Source organism: Mesoplodon bidens, assembly GCF_964165515.1.
Source record: "Mesoplodon bidens genome assembly, chromosome: 5".
In the NCBI taxonomy this organism is placed as follows: Eukaryota; Metazoa; Chordata; class Mammalia; order Artiodactyla; family Ziphiidae; genus Mesoplodon; species Mesoplodon bidens.
In genome coordinates, this window is record NC_138161.1 from 90734875 (window position 1) to 90757009 (window position 22135).

Genomic DNA, 22135 nt, shown 5'->3' on the forward strand with positions numbered 1-22135 from the left:
TGGGGCTGACTTTTTCCCCAGCATCTTGAGCCCTTCTTGTAATGGAAATAGCATGCATGTCAGGGCTAAGCAAATCATGGCCTTTTCCTCTCTATTACTATCTATATTCAGACGAAATTTGTTAAAATACATATTTTAGTCCCGTTTGGGGAAAGGAATCACAAAATGTTAAAATTAAATTATAATATAGAAGGATCAGTCTCACCTACCGACCTTGAAAATATTGAAAATACTGAGAATTTGGGGACTTAGAAATATCTACAGGTGTTTTCTTTCCAGGCATCTGTTAGCAGTCACCTTCTTTCCCATTGTATTCCTTCATGTTCAGCTATCAGGAATAAAAGCCTTGGCCAGTAACTCAATTTGCTCTTCCCAAAGATGGGTCATTAAAAAGCAAACTATCTCACAAGACACAAATAAATAAATGCACCAAAATATAAAAGTTTAGAAATACCACCAAGTTATATGATATTAAGATATCAGCTTCATTTCAGAGTAGTTTTTTTCCAGAGTATACATACAAAAAGGAAATTATTTTGACCTTATCCTTTGTCACTTTCCAAGAAGAATTTGGACAGTAGCTCTCAAGAGAACACAACAGCAAGGAAGCTAGCTAGAGATGATGGGTAATTAAATGGTGCTGTGTGTTCTTTTTCCCTACACAGACCCCAAGTTATCCAATTTGAGGAATTTTAAACCATCGTATTTTAAACAGTCTTGACTCAAAAATATAAAGGGAAACTATCCAATTATGTATTAATATGAGGGTTTTCCCATATCTTTTTTTTTTTTTTTGGCCATGCCACGCTGAATGAGGGATCTTAGTTCCCCCACCAGTGATCGAACCCAGGCCCTCAGCAGTGAAAACATGGAATCCTAACCACTGGACTGCCAGGGAATTCCCAGTGAGTTTTATCTAGATATAACAGTGTTCCCCATCAGAACAGAGAATTTTTCAAAAGTGAGTTTGCTGACAGATAAAATGGAATCTTGTTTGCTGGAAGACTGAAGGTTGAGTGATTGTTAGAAGGATTTTATGGGTCTAAGAAGAAAAGAGGAGGATCCAGACTAAGTCAGTAACATGAGTAGAAAACAGAAGACAGAAACATAATGCAGAGGAAGAACTGACTTGACTTGGCAACTAAGAAGATAGGGAGAGTTAGCACGTGGGATTTCCAAGTGTATTTTTAGCCAGAGAAGTTGAGCTATTATTCCCACAGTTTTAAATTCAGTTATGTTAAAGGTGCAAAATTCTTAATGAGCTAATTTGCTGATCCATATTCCCAAGTCCCTAGAAGGATGCCTCACTACTATTCAAAGTCTCACGTCTGCAAGGCTGGCTTTTTACTAGTCATTATGGTCTCTTGAAGTGCTTATCAATTTGACTCAAGGAGTCAACCACAATCATCTGTATCCAGACAACAGCATTGATAAACACAAAAGATTTCTTTTCTACTCTGTATATCATGAATTACATACTATGGAACCTAAAATGTATATATATTCTATTTAACACATTTAGAAATTAAACACAATAAACATAGACATTCAAATTTTCCCCCTCCCAAAGAAAAGAAAGTATAGAATCCCTGATATCTTAAACTTCTGACATTCTAGATGTCATCTCAAATGTAAACATTCTGCATTTTTCCTAATCCCAGGTTTCTCCTCGAATATGTTTAGATATATTTTTCTACTAAGAAACACGATTCTTTCCTTTCGTTTTACATTCTAAAGATGTTGCCTATATGGTTGTATTGTAAGAGATTTGAATACAGATTGGGTCAACCACTAAGCTGCAAGGCTGCTGCCAGACAATTTAACTTAGTTCTTCCCACACTCCTTAGGGTCTGCCTATCAGAGAGCTATCTGAGTTCACTGTACATCAGTAACCCAAGCCAATACCTTGGTCACAGTAATTTTTTTATTTTTTCCCCCTTTCCCAATTTATTTTAGGCATAAACTGATTTTTCTACTCCAAAGGCCTGTGGACTCATGATCAATTACATGGTTTCTCAATAATACCTAGAAAGTAATCCTAGTTGCTAAATCAGGTAATCATCAAATTGAAGCCAAATCTGCTCAGCAAATTAATCAGATTAGTAGTAGTTCCATGTAGGTAGGTACAACAATATTTGGAGATTTTTAAAAAATAGAATGAAGTTTTAGGTGGGAAGAATGACATTAAGTAAATTATATTTGAACACATAGTTGAATGGCAAATGTAGTGGATACATGAGCCAGTGACATAATCCTTGACAAAGCTGTAATTTTGAATTTTGTAAGTTTGCCTTAAATTTAAAAGTAATAATTTTTTCATGGCCTTGTAGTCATGAGTCAAGTAAGTTAAAGAGTTGAATACAAATGTAACGTTACAGCTAGAGTGATCTGAAATGATTCTGCTGTTAAGGACATGACAGCTGAGTCGATATTAAAAAGAACTTTAAATGAATACTTCATTCAATAGCAAGGTATAAAGAATACTGCCAATGCACATAAGCTGGACAATTAGTAAACTGTGGCTCTTTCAAGGTAGCAATTTATTTAACTTTCTTCATTTTGTGCCCTTAGCTGAGCCACAAAGTTTTGTTTGGATATAGAATCAAAAATCAAAGCATTCATGCAAGCATTTAATATCACTTTAACAAGTCTAAAGAGATATGATTTTATTAGTTGGCTGGCCTTAATAAAGGCAGGGGTTATTTATTAAATTGGCCTAATATAAAACTCATAGTGGCTCTCTGAATTCACTCTAATGATCAGGTGTTTTTAGCTGGAGAGATAGATAGATAGATGATAGGTAGATAGATAGATAGATAGATAGATGAGATAACTACAGCATACACATGAAATAGAAATCAAGAGTGAGGGAAATTCAGTACTGAAGAATAGCTTGGACATTCCAAGCCTAGGACACAATCTTTTACCCAATGATTTATTCCATATGACTTAGTGCAATTTTGGAATTAAATTGATTTTGTTTAAGTTTTAAGATGCTACAAGATTTCTTTAAACTATATATAAAGTATAGATTGCTCTATGTATAAAGAGATAATTGACATGATTTACAGTATTGTTATATAAATACAAAACTATTTGACCAATCTACCAGAGTGGTTTAAAATATGCTACTAAAACTGGAATTATATAGGAGATACTACATTTAGTTATTGTAGTGGTAATTTATTACTATGTTTTTTTATATGCTATGTGTTGAAACATGGTTATCAGTAAGTCAATTTTTGTGTGAATGTAGAGATTCATTTGAATATAACTGGATTGATTCAATATTATTTCAAGAGGAATTAAATACAAATCCTGGATTTTGCACCAAGTGTCATAAGCTTTATTAGAAATCAAATTTTGATCTGAATATATGTGTGATATAGAATTATAGGTAATAAACTATCTAGGGTGTATTCTCATTCTCTCAGTCACACACACACACACTCTCTCTCTCTCTCTCTCACACACACACACTCTCTCTCTCTCTCTCTCTCTCTCTCTCTCTCACACACACACACACACACACACACTCATATCTCCTTTATCCTTCAAGACTCCTTTCTATCTAATGCACAGTAATCCTTCCATAATGTTGTTTTCAGGGTTCATGCCATCAGCCTATCTTTATAGATCAAAACATTTGTAACATATTCCTTCAGGAATTTAAACTAATGTTTCTGTCTTATACCAAAATTCACTTAATAGCAAATAAAATTAAAAGGGTTCCTTGTCATGTTGTTTTGTATTTTAATATGCTTTCATTTATATGAATATTGCATATTTACAACGTTCTTTTATGTAAGAAGATATCATGAAAATTTCTTTAAATGGTTATGTAGATTCAATAAAAGGTAATGAGTATAAAGAGAAAGATATGTTTATTTGGAACCTATTCTTAAAAACTCCCATCTCAAGAATGATTTCATATTTCCAGGATTATACACACACACACACACACACACACATACATGCACACACACACACACACGATAGACTAGACATTGTGCTTTTGTTTCCTAGAATTTTTAGTCTTGTAAGGAAAAAAAGAACTAATCATATGCATTTATTAGTGTTTTTCAAAATTATTCAGGAAGGTTTAACTTCATCTATTGCTTCCCACAATGATCCTAAAGAATTTCTGGTTCATGTATTCATTTTAAGTATAGATTGACTTATTCAATTGATAGAGATTATTATCACAGTCTGTTTTTCACAAATGTAATTGACTTCCTGTTTTTTTTAAATTAATTAGAGGTATATTTTAAATTGAAAAAAATAATTTTTATCACAAACATTGACCTATTATGTTGAGTTTCTATAATGGGTCTTCAATAAGAGAATAAATCTAATTTTTAAAATTAATTAGTTCTGTAAACTTGTTGAGATTGAAAAATACATCCCTAAATATACTTAATCAATTATATGCAAAATATCTCTAAATATTTTCTACATGATAAATGAATAGTCTATAAAATAGAATATTTTATAAAATACTTTTTATTTTTTCATTTATATTTCAGGGAAGCAAAATTCGCCACCCCAAAATGTGTCTCTTTGACATGAGGATTATTTTAGGCTGATTATTTTTAAGAAATAGAAGACTCAATAAGTCTTTTACCTCCCCCTTTAGCTGCCTAAAGAATTAGATAAAAGGACCCATAACAGGGAGCAAACTATCACCAGGGATAGCTATGAAGAATATGGGCTGAATGTGGTAGGGAGAACTCAGCAGGTCATAGAAATCAAAGTCAACTGTGTGTCCCATTGTCTCTGTCTGACCCATCTTTGTGTGACTGTCCTTCATTCCCTTTGAGGTCCCAAACCACCACCTCCAACATCCTCTTTTGTCTTTAGCTGAAAATGGCATTTAAGGTGAAGGCTTCAGTAATTTTGGCAAATTACTCAGTTTTCCTGGGTCTTTCCCATGTATACATGTTACTGAATTTTGTTTGTTTCTCTACAGTTAATCTGTCTCATATCAATTTAATTCTTAGACCAGCCAGAAGAACATAAAGCATAGAGGAAAGTTTTTTCCTCTCCCACAACACCAAATGTAGAAATATATTAGAGGGTAGATGTTTGTCTTTCAAGTTATAATGAACATATTATAAAAAGCTATTAAGTCAGTCAAATGAATGAATATATGAATATGTTTAAAGTATTATTAAAGTAATATCTTTGACTCTTCTTTCTACAACAATTTCCATATATAAGAGACTTAGCTCTTACTGCCACAATTTTTTTTTTTTTTTGCAGTATGTGGGTCTCTCACTGCCGTGGCCCCTCCCACCGTGGAGCACAGGCTCCGGACGCACAGGCTCAGCGGCCATGGACCATGGCCCAGCCACTCCGCAGTATGCAGGATCTTCCCAGACAGGGGCACAAACCCCCGTCCCCTGCATCAGCAGGCGGACTCCCAACCACCGTGCCACCAGGGAAGCCCCACAATATTTTTTTAATGTTGACCTAAAACAAATAGACTGCCAGTTTTTTCTTTAGCAAAAATGAGTTAATTTGTGATCAACAAGGAATTATTAATACAAGTCAGGGCCTCTAATCATGGCAAGCCATGTGCAAGCCCCCACACAGCAAGGAGAGAACTCTTTTAAAGAGGGGAGAAGGAAATTGAAAGGGCTATAGTAAACAAAAAGTCCTTTGGAGAAATTGAGATTTCAAAGTATAGTGGCTTGTCATTGGCTGAGTTGTGAGAGTCTTTCATTGGCTGAGCTCTTGCCAGGCAAGAAGAGGAAGTCTTTCTTCTTCCTAGTTGACCCTGCTATCATCATAGGGCATGGATTCTCCCTTTTGGACTCCCAACTCTATTTTAATTGAGGTTTCTTTTTATTAATTTTTACATTTCCCCCTTTTGATGAAGATCCTTCTATTAAAACATTGCTGATCAAGAGTTAGGTTTTCCAGTTTTAGTGGCTTTTTGTACCTCAATGACAAAAAGTATCTTTCTTGGGTATAATGTCTCATGTTGGAGGGAAAGTACACAGGTTGAAAACCTATTGAGGTCACATCTGAGTAACCAAGAGAGGTAGGAGAGAGAACCCTCAGGCACTTCTTATCTGAAGTCCATATGTTATCAAGATCATAGACATTGGAGATCATCTGAAGCATTATGTCATCAAATGTTTGGCAGTCAAACTTCCTACAGACCTGGTCCAGATATCTTTGGAAATCTGTCTTATCAGATGTTGTCTGCTTCAATTCTGGTTAATCTTTACATTCATGTCATTAGATGATGTGCAGGTCCAGTCAGGGTTCAGTGCTTTATTTAGGGGAGTCATGTAAATATGAGAGTCCAATCCCTGGAGTTTGGCTGCAGAAAAGTTGGTTAGTAGTACCTGATCGGGGCCTTGCCTTTGAGGTTTAAGAGAGTCCTTATGGAAGTGTCTTTCTAAACAGATGAAATCTCCAGGTTACAAGGTGTGATGCTTAGATCCTCATCTCTTAAGAGCACACTGTGAAAAGATTGCTCTACTAAAACATGATTTTTTTTTAATAGAAGCAATTAGGCTTTGCAATATTAGAGTATCTCTCATTTATTAGTTGTGGATCAAAAGAGGCAGAAGCCAAGTCCTTTGACTTGTGACACCCTGTGACTATCTCAAAGGGTAAGAGTTTATGAGTTACAAAATAGGTGGATCTGAGACTTAGAAGGACCAACAGCAAAGCTTTTGGCCAAAATATTTGGAGGGCCTCAACAAATTTTGCCAATTGAGTATTAATAATGCCGTTAGTGTGTTCAACTAAACCAGAGGATTAAGTGTGGTAAGCACAGTGAAAGTGTTGTAAAACTAGCCAAACAGTGCCGACTTGTCAAAGTACCTGACCAGTAAAGTGGGTTCCTCAATCATTATGAAGCTTGAAAGGAGTTCCCAAGGTAGGAATAATCTTTTCCAAAAGGACTTTAGCCACAGAAGAGGCAGTAGCCTGTCACAAGGAAAGGCTTCAGTCAAGTATGAAACATACAGACCATGGCTAAAACATATTTATACCCATGAGATGGAGGAAGTTGCATGAAATCCATTTGGCAGACCTCAAGTCATCAAGGCCACTACGCAGTCTAAAATATCCAGGAACAGTAAGAACAGGTTTCCCTGGATTGTACTTTGCTCAAGTGGGATAAGTGAGGTAGGCACTTTTTGTAGCCTTGTTAATGTTTTGCCACCAATATTGATTCATGAATACTGTCATTTTGTCAGTAGACCAATGTTTAATGCAGGTACAGTGGTTAGGAGTGGAAATTTTAGAGTCTCCAGTAGGACTGGGTTATTATTTGGTCCAAACCAAAGTTTTCTCTTTTTATCAAATCTACACCTGTTGTATTTTCACAATTCTATAATTGAATTTCCACACTTTGAATTTCAACAATTGTTGAGGATTTCTTTTTCTGAGGCCAATTGTTTGGGCCTTTCTAGCCACTTTTTCTAAATTATCATTTGGGGAAGTATCCCTCCAGGCTATGCTAGCAGTTTGGCTGCTGTTGGTTCCTTTAAGGGCAGCATTCCTTGTGGAAAGGTCATCAAGGTGATTTCCCTTAGCTTCAAGAGAGTCAAAGTTAGAATGCCCCAGGATCTTAATAATAACTAAAGCAGCAAGTAAAAATATTTCATCCAATAATTCCTGAACATAGAGGCCATTTTTATTTCTGCTGGAAGTAAGGAAGCCACGTTGCTTTCACAACCTTCCAAAATCGTGAGCTACTCTGAAAGCATATCTACTATCAGTATAAATATTATACTTGGCTAAAGTTTTGCCCTTGGCTAAAGTACAAGCCCACGTAAGAGTGTATAAATAAGCCTGTTGGGCTAAAGTAGCCATAAGTAAATGTGCTGTCATTGCTACATTGTTACAATGTAGAAGAGTTATGTGAGGAGCAGTTAACAAAAGAATTTCATAAGAGATGAGGTGGCTGACAAAGAAATACTGAGTGTGATGAGAGTTTAGGAGGGCTTCCACTGTGTGGTGTACAAAAATAGTTAAAGGGGATCCCACAACAATTTTCTCAGTGGCTGTAACCAAACCAGCAGGGGCCATAATGGCTCTAAGGCAAGGGGGGTATCCCTGTGCCACAGGGTCCATTTGCTGGCTATAACACCCTATGAGTCAATGGTGGTTCCCATGTTTATGGGTGAGTTTCCCAAGGCATTCCCTTTCTTTTTATATACAAAAAAAGAAAAAGAGAATCTGATAATTGGGATTCCCAAGAGCACTTGATTCATCAAACTCTTCTTTAAGGCCTCAAAGGCTATGTCATCCAGTTCTTCCAATAAAATTAGGTCAAGGTTGTTACCACTGAGTAAAACATACAAAGATTTGGCCATAATAGAGAAATTTGGAATCCAGTTTTGGCAGTAACTGACTAGCTTAAGAAAACCTCAGAGTTGGTGCTTAGTTTTGGGTTTGGGGAAATTTAAGACACTGTGAAGTCTATCTGGATCTAGATATAGTCTTGCTTGGAGACCTTATGTCCCTTTAAGGCTAAAAGCTTTGGCAAGTGGATGTTGAATTCCTGTGAGGAAGCTTGAGGACAGCAAAAAAGCAACTCATCCACATATTGCAACAGAGTAGAACTTCTAAGGAACTTTATGTCATCCAGATCAGGCTTCAGCACTGGTAAGAAATACGAAGAACTCTCAACAAAACCATCAGACATTATTGTCTGGGTGAATTGTTTTTCTTTCCACGTGAAGGCAAAAATTTCTTGGCTAGCTTCAACAACTGGAATACTAAAGAATGCACTGCATAAATCAATTACAGTAAAGAATTTACTTCCAGTAGGAATGGAGGTCAGTAGAGCATAAAGGTTAAGAATAACAGGGTGTCAAGGGATAACAACTTGTTTATTACTCGGAGGTCCTGGACAAACTTCTACCTTCAGCCCTTAGGTTTTCTCATCAGTAAAATGGGAGTGTTACATGGTCTAGTACAAGGGAAAATGAGGCCTTGAGCCTTGTAATCTTCTATTATGGGATTCATGCCTTCTTTACTTGTAGGGTATTGATTAATCCTGGGAAAAGGTTTTGAGGGATCTATTTGAATCTTGATAACAGGTGTGCTATGGATTTGCCAACATCACTTGGAGATTTTGCCCATAAGGAAAATGGTAGCTGATTTAATAGGGCCAAAGATCAGTGTTTCCAGAATCAGTTCTAGTATCATCAGATATAGAACAAATAGAAGATATCAAAGGGTAATTTAATTCTACTGGTAGGTTACTTTGATGACTACTGTAAAGTTCTAGAATTTTCTCCCCCTTTTGGGAGAGAGAAATTCTGGCATGATACTTCTCTAAGAAGTCTTGGCCTAATATATGGATAGGAGCAGAGGAACTAAGGAGCAGGATATATATCTCTCAAAGGGCCTAAACGAAAAGGAATAGATTCAGAGACAGGAACCTCTTGAGGTTCAACCCCACTATTTGAACTTTTTAGAACTCCAAAGCAGAGCAGTTTTATAGTACTGGGGTTGAGCATGGAGAGTGTGACTTTGATGTCACTTAGGACTGGAAGAGATTCATCCCCAATTTGGAGAAACTCTTCTCCAAGCTGATCAAGAGGGAGGGTAGGGAAGAGCCCCTGTAGTTCCTTGGAGCCCTGTCATTGAGAATTGGGGAGAACTTAGAAAGGGATGATGGAAGACTGAAGGCACCTACATCACTTAAATTTATAACAATCTCTTTTCCAATTTCCTGGCTCTTTTCACTAATAGCAGAAACCAGGACAGTTTTGGTTTTGTTTAGGGGCCTTCACTTGCTGGAATTGAAGATTAAGAATTTTGATGGTTTTCCTTTTAGTTGACCCATCTAAAGTGAGTGAGAGCAGCCTTGTCAGATTAACTAAATCAGGAGTGGACATGGTTTCCCATTCCATCCTGATTCTTTTCACTAGAAGGGAAAGGTCTCTGTGCATCCCATTCATAAACATAGAGTTAAAAGCTATCAGGGTAGAATCAACATCTGAAGGAAGACCAGAATTTTCTCTAAAAATAATCTGAAGTAGATTGTAATAGTCATGAACAGTTTCATCATATTTTTGTGTGCAAGCCTGAATTTTACCTAATCAACAAGCTTTGGAAAGTCCCTAGGAATTGCCTGATGAAGTCACCAGTGATTTCCTCAGCCTGATCAGATATAAATTAGCAGGCTGGTCTCTCAGTTGATTCTAGAATTCAGGATTTTCCCAATTAGCAGTTTTCATCCGGTACTGGGCCTGGCCTTCACCAACAAGCATATGAACTAGCTGATATGAATCGGAGAAACCAGGCTGATAAGTCTGAATAACTATATTAAATTCCTCAGTAATTCTGCGAGGATCTTTGGTTACTTTGGGAAAATCTTTGCCTATAGGTAGGTTGAGTTTTAGGGAAAAAGGGAAGTTTGGCAAGAGAATTAATATGGAGGAATTGAAGATATAGAGGAGGTGTAGGTGATATAGAGGGGAAGGAGGAAGATGGCACCAGAGGCAGCACGTGAGACAAAGAAGCCAGAGAAGGAGAATGAAGCTTCAGAAGCAATTTTATCTTTCTTTAATTGTTTACTTCAGTTAATCTTAAAACTCTTATTTTGCAAAGAGGCAATTTTAGGCTCCTGATAACATTTGGAAGCTTCAAAATACCAATTGAAATAGGTATTACATTCAGTTTTTGGAAATTTTAGAGCTATGGTTGCCCAGTTCAGTTTCAAGAAAAGTAAATTTGGGGATTTCAAAATATTCTCATAATGGCCATTGATATTCTAAATCACCTTTCGTTAGGTTGGTCCATTAGTTAGAAAGGTACGTGAGGAAGGACCATAGTTTTGGGGGGGTTTTTTATTTTTAATTTTTATATTTTTTCACACACACAGACACTGTATTTTATTTTTACAAGAGATAAATAAACTGACACCAAGCATTGTAAATGGATGACCACAACAAAAGCAACAAAGATTGCAATTATCAAACACAAAACACACTCATACTATGTCATAATGTTGACATTCAGTCCAGTAATCCTCCACTGTAACAGCTCCTTTACTTTGCAGTGAAAATTGATTTGTATATTTTTTGCCTCTGTTGTCAACTGCATTATTATGAACTTTCATCAAATCTTTAACTGTGGTCATTTTAAAGTCTCTTGTCATTTACAGACAGTTCTGGCTGTACTCTGATGCTTTTGCAAATATTTTCCTATAAAAGGGTTTCATCTTCAAGGAGTTCATTGAACAGACTCTGACAAGTACAGGTTTCTGGTAACTGACTATACTGCTGAACAGAATGAATAAACATTTTCATAACTCTAATGGAAAATTGATGAATTCATAAAAGTGCTAACAAAAGATCAAGATAAAAAAAATTAATTACATGAGACTGAGTGAACAGATGAGGATGATTATAATTTTTGTGACTTTCTGTTTGAATAAAAGGACCATAGTTTTTAAACATAAAATTGGTCAAGGTTCCTGTAAGTGGGGCATGCTCAAAATGTTTAGTTAACTGGGATCCCATTCTTCAGAGGTTTCAACCTAGAGTAAAAGAATCATTTTCAAACAGCCTAAACAGCTCAAGCAACTCAAAGAGCTCAAACAGCCTAAACAGCTCAAGCAACTCAAAGAGCTCAAACAGCCTGCAGGCCTAATAACAGCCAGTTCAAAAGGAACAGTCTAGTCCAGAGGGAGCCAAACCAAAGTCTGCTAAGTACAGCTTTAATGAAGCAGCCCAGTTTAAAGGGAGTCAGGCTGAAGGCTTAATAGTGCAGTGCCAATACAACACCCCTATTACAAAAGGAATTGGGTCAAAGGCTGAACTGGCACAGTTCTAAAGATACAGCCCCTGTTCCTGAAGGATGGACAAAAAGCTAGGCAATTCCAGGACAAACAGCCAGCCCTGTTCCAAAAGGAATCCTGCCGAAGGTAATCACAGTTCCAATTCAAAAAGCCCAATTTCAGAAATCAGGCATAAGTGCCAAACAAGTACTTGCATACAGAATAAAGTCTTAGCCAGAGGACAAAGCCATAAAATAGATCCCCAATAAGATAGACCCATCCACCAGAGGGCAGACAGCAGAAGCAAGAAGAATTACAATCCTGCCTGTGGAACAAAAACCACATTCACAGAAAGATAGGAAAGATGAAAAGGTGGAGGGCTATGTACTAGATGAAGGAACAAGCTAAAACCCCAGAAAAACAACTAAATGAAGTGGAGATAGGCAACCTTCCAGAAAAAGAATTCAGAATAATGATAGTGAAGATGATCCAGGACCTCGGAAAAACAATGGAGGCAGATTGAGAAGATGCAGGAAATGTTTAACAAAGATGTAGAAGAATTAAAGAACAAACAAACAGAGATGAACAACACAATAACTGAAGGGAAAAATACACTAGAAGGAATCAAGCAGAATAACTGAGGCAGAAGAACAGATAAGTGGACCTGGAAGACAGAATGGTGGAATTCACTGCTGCAGAACAGAATAAAAAAAAAAAGAATGAAAAGAAATGAAGACAGCCTAAGAGACGTCTGAACAACATTAAATGCAACAACATTCACATTATAGGGGTCCCAGAAGGAGAAGAGAGAGAGAAAGGACCCGAGAAGATATTTGAAAAGATTAGAGTCAAAAACTTCCCTAACATGGGAAAGGAATAGCCACCCAAGTCTAGGAATTGCAGAGTGTCCCATACAGGATAAACCCAAGAAGAAACATGCTGAGACACATAGTAATCAAATTGGCAAAAGTTAAAGACAAAGAAAAATTATTGAAAGCAGCAAGGGAAAAATGACAAATAACATACAAGGGAACTCCCATAAGGTTAACAGCTGATTTCTCACCAGAAAATCTATAAGCCAGAAGGGAGTGGCACGATATACTTAAAGTGATGAAAGGGAAGAAACTACAACCAAGTTTACTCTACCCGACAGGATCTCATTCAGATTCGATGGAGAAAGAAAAAGCTTTATAGACAAGCAGAGCTAAGAGAATTCAGCACCACCAAACTGGCCCTACAGCAAATGCTAAAGGAACTTCTCTAAGTGAGAAACACAAGAGAAGAAAAGGACCTACAAAAACAAACCCCAAATAATTAAGAAAATGGTCATAGGAATATATATATATCAATAATTACCTTAAACGTGAATGGATTAAATGCTCCAACCAAAAGACAAAGATTTGCTCAATGGATACAAAAATAAGACCCATATATATGCTGTCTACAAGAGACCCACTTCAGACACAGGGACACATTCAGACTGAAAGTAAGGGGATGGAAAAAGATATTCCATGCAAATGGAAATCAAAAGAAAGCTGGAGTAGCAATACTCATATCAGATAAAATAGACTTTAAAATAAAGCATGTTACAAGAGACAAGGAAGGACACTACATAATGATCAAGGGATCAATCCAAGAAGAAGATATAACAATTATAAATATATATGCACCCAACATAGGAGCACCTCAAACATAAGGCAACTGCTAACACATATAAAAGAGGAAATAGACAGTAACACAATAATAGTGGGGGACTTTAACACCTCACTTACACCAATGGACAGATCATCCAAACAGAAAATTAATAAGGAAACAGAAGCATTAAATGACACAATAGACCAGATAGGTTTAACTGATATTTGTAGGATATTCCATCCAAAAACAGCAGATTACACTTTCTTCTCAAGTGCGCATGAAACATTCTCCAGGATAGATCCGATCTTGGGTCACAAATCAAGCCTCATTAAATTTAAGAAAATTGAAATCATATCAAGCATCTTTTCTGACCACAACTCTATGAGACTAGAAATCAACTACAGGGAAAAAAACATAAAAAACACAAACACATGGAGGCTAAACCATACATTACTAAATAACGAAAATATCACTGAAGAAATCAAAGAGGAAATCAAAAAATACCTAGAGACAAATGACAATGAAAACACAATGATTCAAAACTGCTTTCAGCAAAAGCAGTTCTAAGAGGAATTTTATAGCTATACAAGTCTACCTCAAGAAACAATAAAAATCTCAAATAAACAATCTAACCTTACACCTAAAGGAACTAGAGAAAGAAGAACAAACAAAACCCAAAATTAGCAGAAGGAAAGAAATCATAAAGATCAGAGCAGAAATAAATGAAATAGAAACAAAGAAAACATTAGCAAAGATCAATAAAACTAAAAGCTGGTTCTTTGAGAAGATAAACAAAATTGATAACCCATTAGCCAGACTCATCAAGAAAAAGAGGGGAGGACTCAAATCAATAAAATTAGAAATGAAAGAGGAGAAGTTACAACAGACACCACAGAAATACAAAGCATCCTAAGGGCCTACTACAAGCAACTGTATGCCAATAAAATTGACAACCTGGAAGAAATGGACAAATTTGTAGAAAGGTATAACCTTCCAAGACTGAACCAGGAAGAAATAGAAAATATGAACAGACCAATCACAAGTAATGAAATTAAAATTGTGATTAAAAATATTCCAACAAACAAAAGTCCAGGACCAGATGGCTTCACAGGTGAATTCTATCAAACATTTAGAGAATTAACACCCATCCTTCTCAAACTCTTCCAAAAAATTGCAGAGGAAGGAACACTCCCAAACTTATTCTATGAGGCCACCATCACCCTGATACCAAAACAAGACAAAGATACTACAAAAAAAGAAAATTAGAGACCAATATCACAGATGCAAAAATCCTCAACAAAATACTAGCAAACAGAATCCAACAACACATTAAAAGGATCATACACCATGACCAAGTGAGATTTATCCCAGGGATGCATGGACTCTTCAATATACACAAATCATTCAATGTGATACACCATATTAACAAATTGAAGAAGAAAAACAATATGATCATTTCAATAGATGCAGAAAAAGGTTTGACAAAATTCAACACCTGTTTATGATAAAAAAAGAAAACTCTCCAGAAAACGGACATTGGGGGAGCCTACTTCAACATAATAAAGGCCATATATGACAAACCCACAACAAACATCATTCTCAATGGTGAAAAACTAAAAGCATTTCCTCTAAGATCAGGAACAAGACAAGGATGTCCACTCTCACCACTATTATTCAGCATAGTTTTAGAAGTCCTAGCCATGACAATCAGAGAAGAAAAAGAAATAAGAGGGATCCAAATTGGAAAAGAAGAAAAAAAAACTGTCCCTGTTTGCAGATGACATGATACTGTACATAGAGAATACTAAAGATGCCACCAGAAAACTACTAGAGCTAATCAATGCATTTGGTAAAGTTGCAGGATACAAAATTAACGCACAGAAATCTCTGGCATTCCTATACACAAATGATGAAAAAACTGAAAGAGAAATTAAGGAAACACTCCCATTTACCACTGCAACAAAAAGAATAAAATACCTAGGAATAAACCTACCTCGGGAGACAAAAGACCTGTATGCAGAAAACTATAAGATACTGTTGAAAGAAATGAAAGATGATACCAACAGATGGAGAGATATACCATGTTGTTGGACTGGAAGAATCAATGTTGTGAAAATGACGATACTACCCAAAGCAATCTACAGATTCAGTGCAATCCCTATCAAATTACCAATGGCACTTTTTACAGAGCTAGAACAAAAAATCTTAAAATTTGTATGAAGACACAAAAGACCCTGAATAGCCAAAGCAGTCCTGAGTGAAAAAAGTGGAGATGGAGAAATGAGACTCCCTGACTTCAGACTATACTACAAAGCTACAGTAATCAAGACAACATGGTACTGGAACAAAAACAGAAACATAGATCAATGGAACAAGATACAAAGCCTAGAGATAAATCCAGGCACCTATGGTCAACTAATCTATGACAAAGGAGGCAAGGATATACAATGGAGAAAAGACAGTCTCTTCAGTAAGTGGTGCTGGGAAAACTGGACAGCTACATGTAAAAGAATGAAATTAGAACACTCCCTAACACAATACACAAAAATAAACTCAAAATGGATTCGAGACCGAAATGTAAGACTGGACACTATAAAACTCTTAGAGGAACACATAGCAAGAACACTCTTTGACATAAATTACAGCAAGATCTTTTTAGATCCACCTCCTAGAGTAATGGAAATAGAAACAAAAATAAATGGGACCTAATAAAACTTCAAAGCTTTTGCACAGCAAAGGAAACCATAAGCAAGATGAAAAGACAGCGGTCAGAATGAGAGAAAATATTTGCAAATGAATCAACGGGCAAAGGATTAATCTCCAAAATATACAAACAGCTCATGCAACTCATTATTAAAAAAACAAACAATCCAATCCAATCCAAAAATGGGCAGAAGACCTAAATAGACATTTCTCCAAAGAGGACATACAGATTGTCAAGTAGCACATGAAAAGCTGCTCAACATCACTAATTATTAGAGAAACGCAAATCAAAACTACAATGAGGTATCACCTCACACCAGTTAGAATGGGCATCATCAGAAAATCTATGAACAACAAATGCTGGTGAGGGTGTGGAGTAAAGGGAACCCTCTTGCACTGTTGGTGGGAATATAAATTGACACAGCCACTATGGAGAACAGTATGGAGATTCCTTAAACAACTAAACATAGACTTATCACATGACCCAGCAATCCCACTACTGGGCATGTACGCAGAGAAAACCATAATTCAAAAATACACATGCACCCCAATGTTCATTGCAGCACTATTTACAATAGCCAGGTCATGGAAGCAACCTAAATGCCCATTGACAGATGAATGGTTAAAGAAGTTGTGGTACTTATATAGAATGGAATATTACTCTGCCACAAAAAGGAACGAAATTGGGTCATTTGTAGAGATGTGGATGGATCTAGAGACTGTCATACAGAATGAAGTAAGTCAGACAGAGAAAAACAAATATTGCATATTAACGCATATATGTGGAATCTAGAAAAATGGTACAGATGAACTGGTTTGCAGGGCAGAAGTTGAGACACAGATGTAGAGAACAAACGTATGGACACCAATGGGGGAAAGTAGTGGGAGGGTGGGGGTGGGGGTGTGATGAATTTGGAGACTGGGATTGACATGTATACACTGATGTATATAAAATGGATGATTAATATGGAGCTGCTGTATAAAAAAATAAATGAAATTAAATTAAAAAAAACCCCAACAGATCCCCAGTAAAACCTGGAGGACTTCAAAAATGCAAATAGGGCAGACACTTGAGTGGAGAAAGACTTAATCTTAAATTCCAGGGTTGGCGAGAAAAGCAATGAGTAACAACAAGCTCAATGAGGGTATCACACTTGTTTGCCACCAACCTGGAAGTCATAAAGGGTCTTCTCTTGATCCCCATGCAGGCTATCAAAAGGTTGAACTAAAATAAATAAACTGCCAGCTATTTCTGCAGTAAAAATGGGTTTGTTTGGGATCAACAGAGAATTGTTCTTTGGGTTTACAACCATGGCAAGCCACATGCAAGTCCCCTCACAGCAAGGAGAGGAGAACTTTTTTAAAAGGGGAAAAAGGAAGCTGGGAGGGCTGTAGTAAACAAAGAGTCTATTGGAGGAATTGAGAGTTTGAAGTAGGGTGGCTTTTCACTGGCTGGGTTGTGAGAGTCTCTCATTGGCTGAGTTCTTGCCATGCAAGGAAAGTTTTCATTCTTCCTGCTGAACTCTGCTATTGTCATAGGGCATGAGCGCTTCCCTTTCTGACCTCCTAATTCTATATATCTATATCTATATCTATCTATCTATCTATCTATCATCTATCTATATATTTTTTTTGTGGTACGCGGGCCTCTCACTGTTGTGGCCTCTCCCGCCGCGGAGCACAGGCTCCGGACGCGCAGTCTCAGTGGCCATGGCTCACGGGCCTAGCCACTCCGCGGCATGTGGGATCCTCCCGGACAGGGGCACGAACCCATGTCCCCTGCATCGGCAGGCGGACTCTCAACCACTGCACCACCAGGGAAGCCCCAGAGTTCTATTTTAATTGAGGTTTCTTTTCATTAATTTTAGACCATTCTTCTCCTTTTTTCTTCAATTGCCTTTTCCACTCTGTCAGTTTAGATCTTTGTAACGTCTCACCACCTCCATTCTTTCTAATATTCAACATATATTTCTTTTCATTATTAAATTCACTATAAAATGGAACTTTGAGTACTGGAGAAATATGAATCTCAACTTTTCAAAAATCTTCAAATATTCTACACTGTTTTCTAGTTGAGCAGATCTCCTCAGTTTAGCATTTAGGGCGTTCTAAAATGTAACCTCAAATTACGTCAGGTACAGTGATTCTTAACCATGGGGCATCATCAATACAAATGTGCATACACCTATATATGCAAAGAGTTGCGTATAATTTTATGCACGAAAATGCATAAATACCCCTGCTCTATACTGTCATATCCTGCCACTCTGCCACACATACCTTAAATTCCAACCATATTAGACCACGAGCAACTTGAGGACTGACAATATTTATGCAAAAACACATTCTCATACACCCCATGATACTATCCCAAATATCTCCACCAGGTAACTTGGCCCCTAGAATATCTCCCTTGAGGTCTTTCAGAATGTTTTCATTCTCTTTATCTGTCCCCTGTTACCTGTTACCTGGATAACTTGGGAACATTTGGGGAAGATAAATGTCATTTTTCAGATTTTAGTCTCTGCTATTCTTCCTAAAGTAAATTATGTTATTCTGGTGGGAAATAAAGTTTTACTAAAGAACTTGGACTGTATTCATCTTGATGAACACAGGCTTCAATTTTATTTGAATTTGATGTCTATTTGATTCATGTCAACTCAAAAGGGTGTTCTTTGATGTCTTTTTATTTCTGTTTTCCAGGTTTCTTGAGCACAGGGGATCAGGCTGCAAAAGGAAACTATGGACTCCTTGATCTCATACAGGCTTTAAGATGGACTAGTGAGAATATTGGATTCTTTGGTGGTGACCCCTTAAGAATCACTGTTTTTGGATCTGGTGCTGGGGGTTCATGTGTCAATCTGCTGACTTTATCCCATTATTCTGAAGGTAACCGTTGGAGCAATTCAACCAAAGGTATTATGCAGGTTGCAAATTTTGACAATTTTGGTGTCTGCATGCCACGACCATCAGTAGTATGTGATGCTCTGTATATATTTCTCTGTTTAAACTAAGTGTTAGGTTGAACTCAATAACTGTTTAAAACTTTGTTTCTTCGGCTCCTCTGTGCATGTTTAAATTTTTGTCAAACTCTTTTCTTTGTCTCCTGTGGAGCTTGGTATGGATGTCCTTTCAAACACACTTCAGAATAATTAACATTACACTACTTTCCTCTCCTCCAAAGGGTGATTTTGGGGAAAATCAAAGATGTTCACAGTTCTGTTATCTCTGTTTATTCAGTAATCAAAATCAAAGACAAGGGTTTTTTAAATTATTTTTTTAATGCAAGGCTTGTATATAATGTTTTCTAGATAGTAGATGTTTTAAACCCTTTACTAGTATGAAGAAAATACGGAAGCAGTTGTAAGCTGGTTTGTCTGAAAATGTGATTTTCACTTGTTGTCTGAGTAGAGAATGGATGTTTGATTATTTTGCATGTGTGATCCAAAATTGTCAAAGCATCAAGGTCACTAGTAGAGCTTTTGATTAAAAAGAAAAATATGTTTGAATTTGTGCTTTTTCTATTTTCAACTCCAAGAGTGTTAATTTTTTTTCCCCTGAAGCCTGGCAAAGCAGCATGGAGTGCTGAGGCTGCTTAAATCCATGAAATATTGTTCTTGTCTCCATTTTCTGGCCTTGACATCCTTTTTCCAAAATGCCTGCCCAAGGCTTATCATGCTGGTCTTGATGGACTCCCATTTTACCATGAGTTTAGTCACCCATTCTTATAGCATTATTAACTTGAAATATCCACAAGAACAGAGGTGTTTTGTTGGAGAAGTCTGTAAAACAAATACTTTCTCTCCATTATACATACACAATAGGCAGGAAAATAGAGAATATACATCAGCATAGACCACCTTGTATTTTCTGGTTTTCCATCGTCATTTTATATATATTAAGAAAGTATACACCATCAATTGTAATTCATGAAGCTTCTTAATCTGTAAGACTGAGTTTTATGATATGAGCACTAGACATAGAATATTTGGTTTTGGTATCAAAGACACATTAATATGGGATTTCAAAATAACAGTCATTAAATGAGTTTGTATATTTGGAGGATCATATATTATTATAGATTAATTTATAGACATAGTTTATGTAACATCTCATTTGTATTAGTAGAGTTCTGAACCAAGATGACAAAATGACACATGTGTGAGAACTCTTTCAATTGTATAGAGATTTTGGTCTGTAGTGAAATGACTTATTTTGAAATAACAAACTTCGTTGCTGTTGTTTTTCTTAATTGAACAGATTAGATTGTTCTAGCCTGAGGACTATACTAACGCCAATACTTATCTAGGATAACATTGGACAATCTGTTCAGACTTCTTAGGATCATTTGGTCTCAAGTGCTCTTTGCACTGATTTTTTTCTAAAACTTTTTCTAAATGTAAAGTGAACATGGGCACCAAAGCCATTTTCAGCCAGTATAATACTAGCATTGCATAAAGAGATGAATCAATTAGTTCATCAGCTAGCATTGTTATTCATCAACTCATAATGTGGTAAACAGTGGCAAATGGCTATGCAAACAATTGAAAATATAGCATTCCATCACACTCTTCAAGGAAATCTGTCCATGCCTGGCTAGATAAATGGACTTATGTTTGATCTAGTCATAAGTTTATCTCTATTAGCAAAGCTGCCTGAATTGACCAGGAGATGCTCAGAAGAGGTCTTGAAATCATCAGGCTAATTTTATCTCCATTGCAGACATAGACTTTAAGGTCTGGGAACTTCCCAGAGCTGCAACAATGCTCAGGCCTGTATCTATCAGGAGTCAACCACACATAACAAGCACTCTCGCTGACAATAGAATATGTGTCTTTTCCCAGTATCATCTAGATGGCATATTTCAGACTATCTCAAATGTGATGTGTATTGTCCTTAAAACCTTTTTTTGGTATATTTAATTAATGGCATTAAGTCCCTAAAATGGGAAAGAATCTTATAGAAATCTTATTTTAGCTATAAAGTTTTTAAGCAGTACAATATTTCTCTGAGCAAATGTTGACAAACACATAGCCTATATACTTTTTAAAAATTATTTGTATTTATATTATTTGCTCTGGCAAACTTTGCTCTAACAAACTGAAAATATGTTCATAAAGATGTCAGAAACCAAAACAAATTTAAATTAGTATTGTTTGACTTTTTGAATATTTTTATAATTATCTAGGAACATATTACAGACATTTTGAATACGTATATGTGTTTGGAGAAAAAATGAAAACTTTGCTTCTAATACAGTCATTACTTCAACACCTTTGTGAAAGAGTTCTTACACACTAACACATATGAATGATTGAGCATGTGTTTGAATAACTGAACTATAAAGCTGTATTTGGAAATTGACAATAAATGTAAGTTTTTAAATAAAATAGATAAATTATATTTTTAAAACAAGAATTTTATTAGAGAATACCTTAATAAGTAAAGTTCATTTATAAATTTGAATGGTATGCAGCTCTTATCAAGCTGCATATGGGACCATGATTTATAATTCTTAAATGTAATTAAGTGAAAAGCAGTGGACCATGTACTTTTCATTTTTATGATAAAATATAACAGTGCACATTCAACAGTGGAAAAAGTTAAATCACACACCACTAAATCCTTCTGCTGATGGCTTTTTCTTTAACCTAGTGAAAATACTTCAAATGTTATAACTTCTTCTGGAAGATGAATATTCAGCATACTATGTCTGACATAAAGAACTGGAAAGAATATGTCTAAAGTGATATTCTGTTTCGTGTGCCTTTAGGGCCATCCCCAGGGTATTAGCAAATTCCCAGCCCCAGTAGTTATGTGAGGTCTGAACAATTATTTTTCAGATAAAATCTGATTAAAACAAACACACAGAGCCATTTTGAAGAAAGATGCTTGCAGCCAAATTGGAGGAAATATCCTCAAAAGACAATACAAAGTCTGATGATGAATTAAAGGGGAGAGAGTTAGCTGCACCTGGTTGGCTATGGTAACAGCGTAGGTGTTTACATGCTGAGCAAATAAATATTTGGGCCTTTTTGC

The 22135-nt window shown here is 36.3% G+C and overlaps 1 protein-coding gene across 4 annotated transcripts in view; it reads left to right on the forward strand.

The window, feature by feature from the left end:
- The window catches only part of NLGN1 (neuroligin 1), a 739588-nt gene that overhangs the window by 712291 nt on the left and 5162 nt on the right, over positions 1–22135 (forward strand). For all 4 annotated transcript variants that reach the window (XM_081235545.1, XM_081235548.1, XM_081235547.1 and 1 more), the window contains one exon: positions 18800–19012. In XM_081235545.1, the coding sequence (XP_081091671.1) occupies positions 18800–19012 (213 nt within the window). The remainder of the gene's footprint in view (positions 1–18799; positions 19013–22135) is intronic.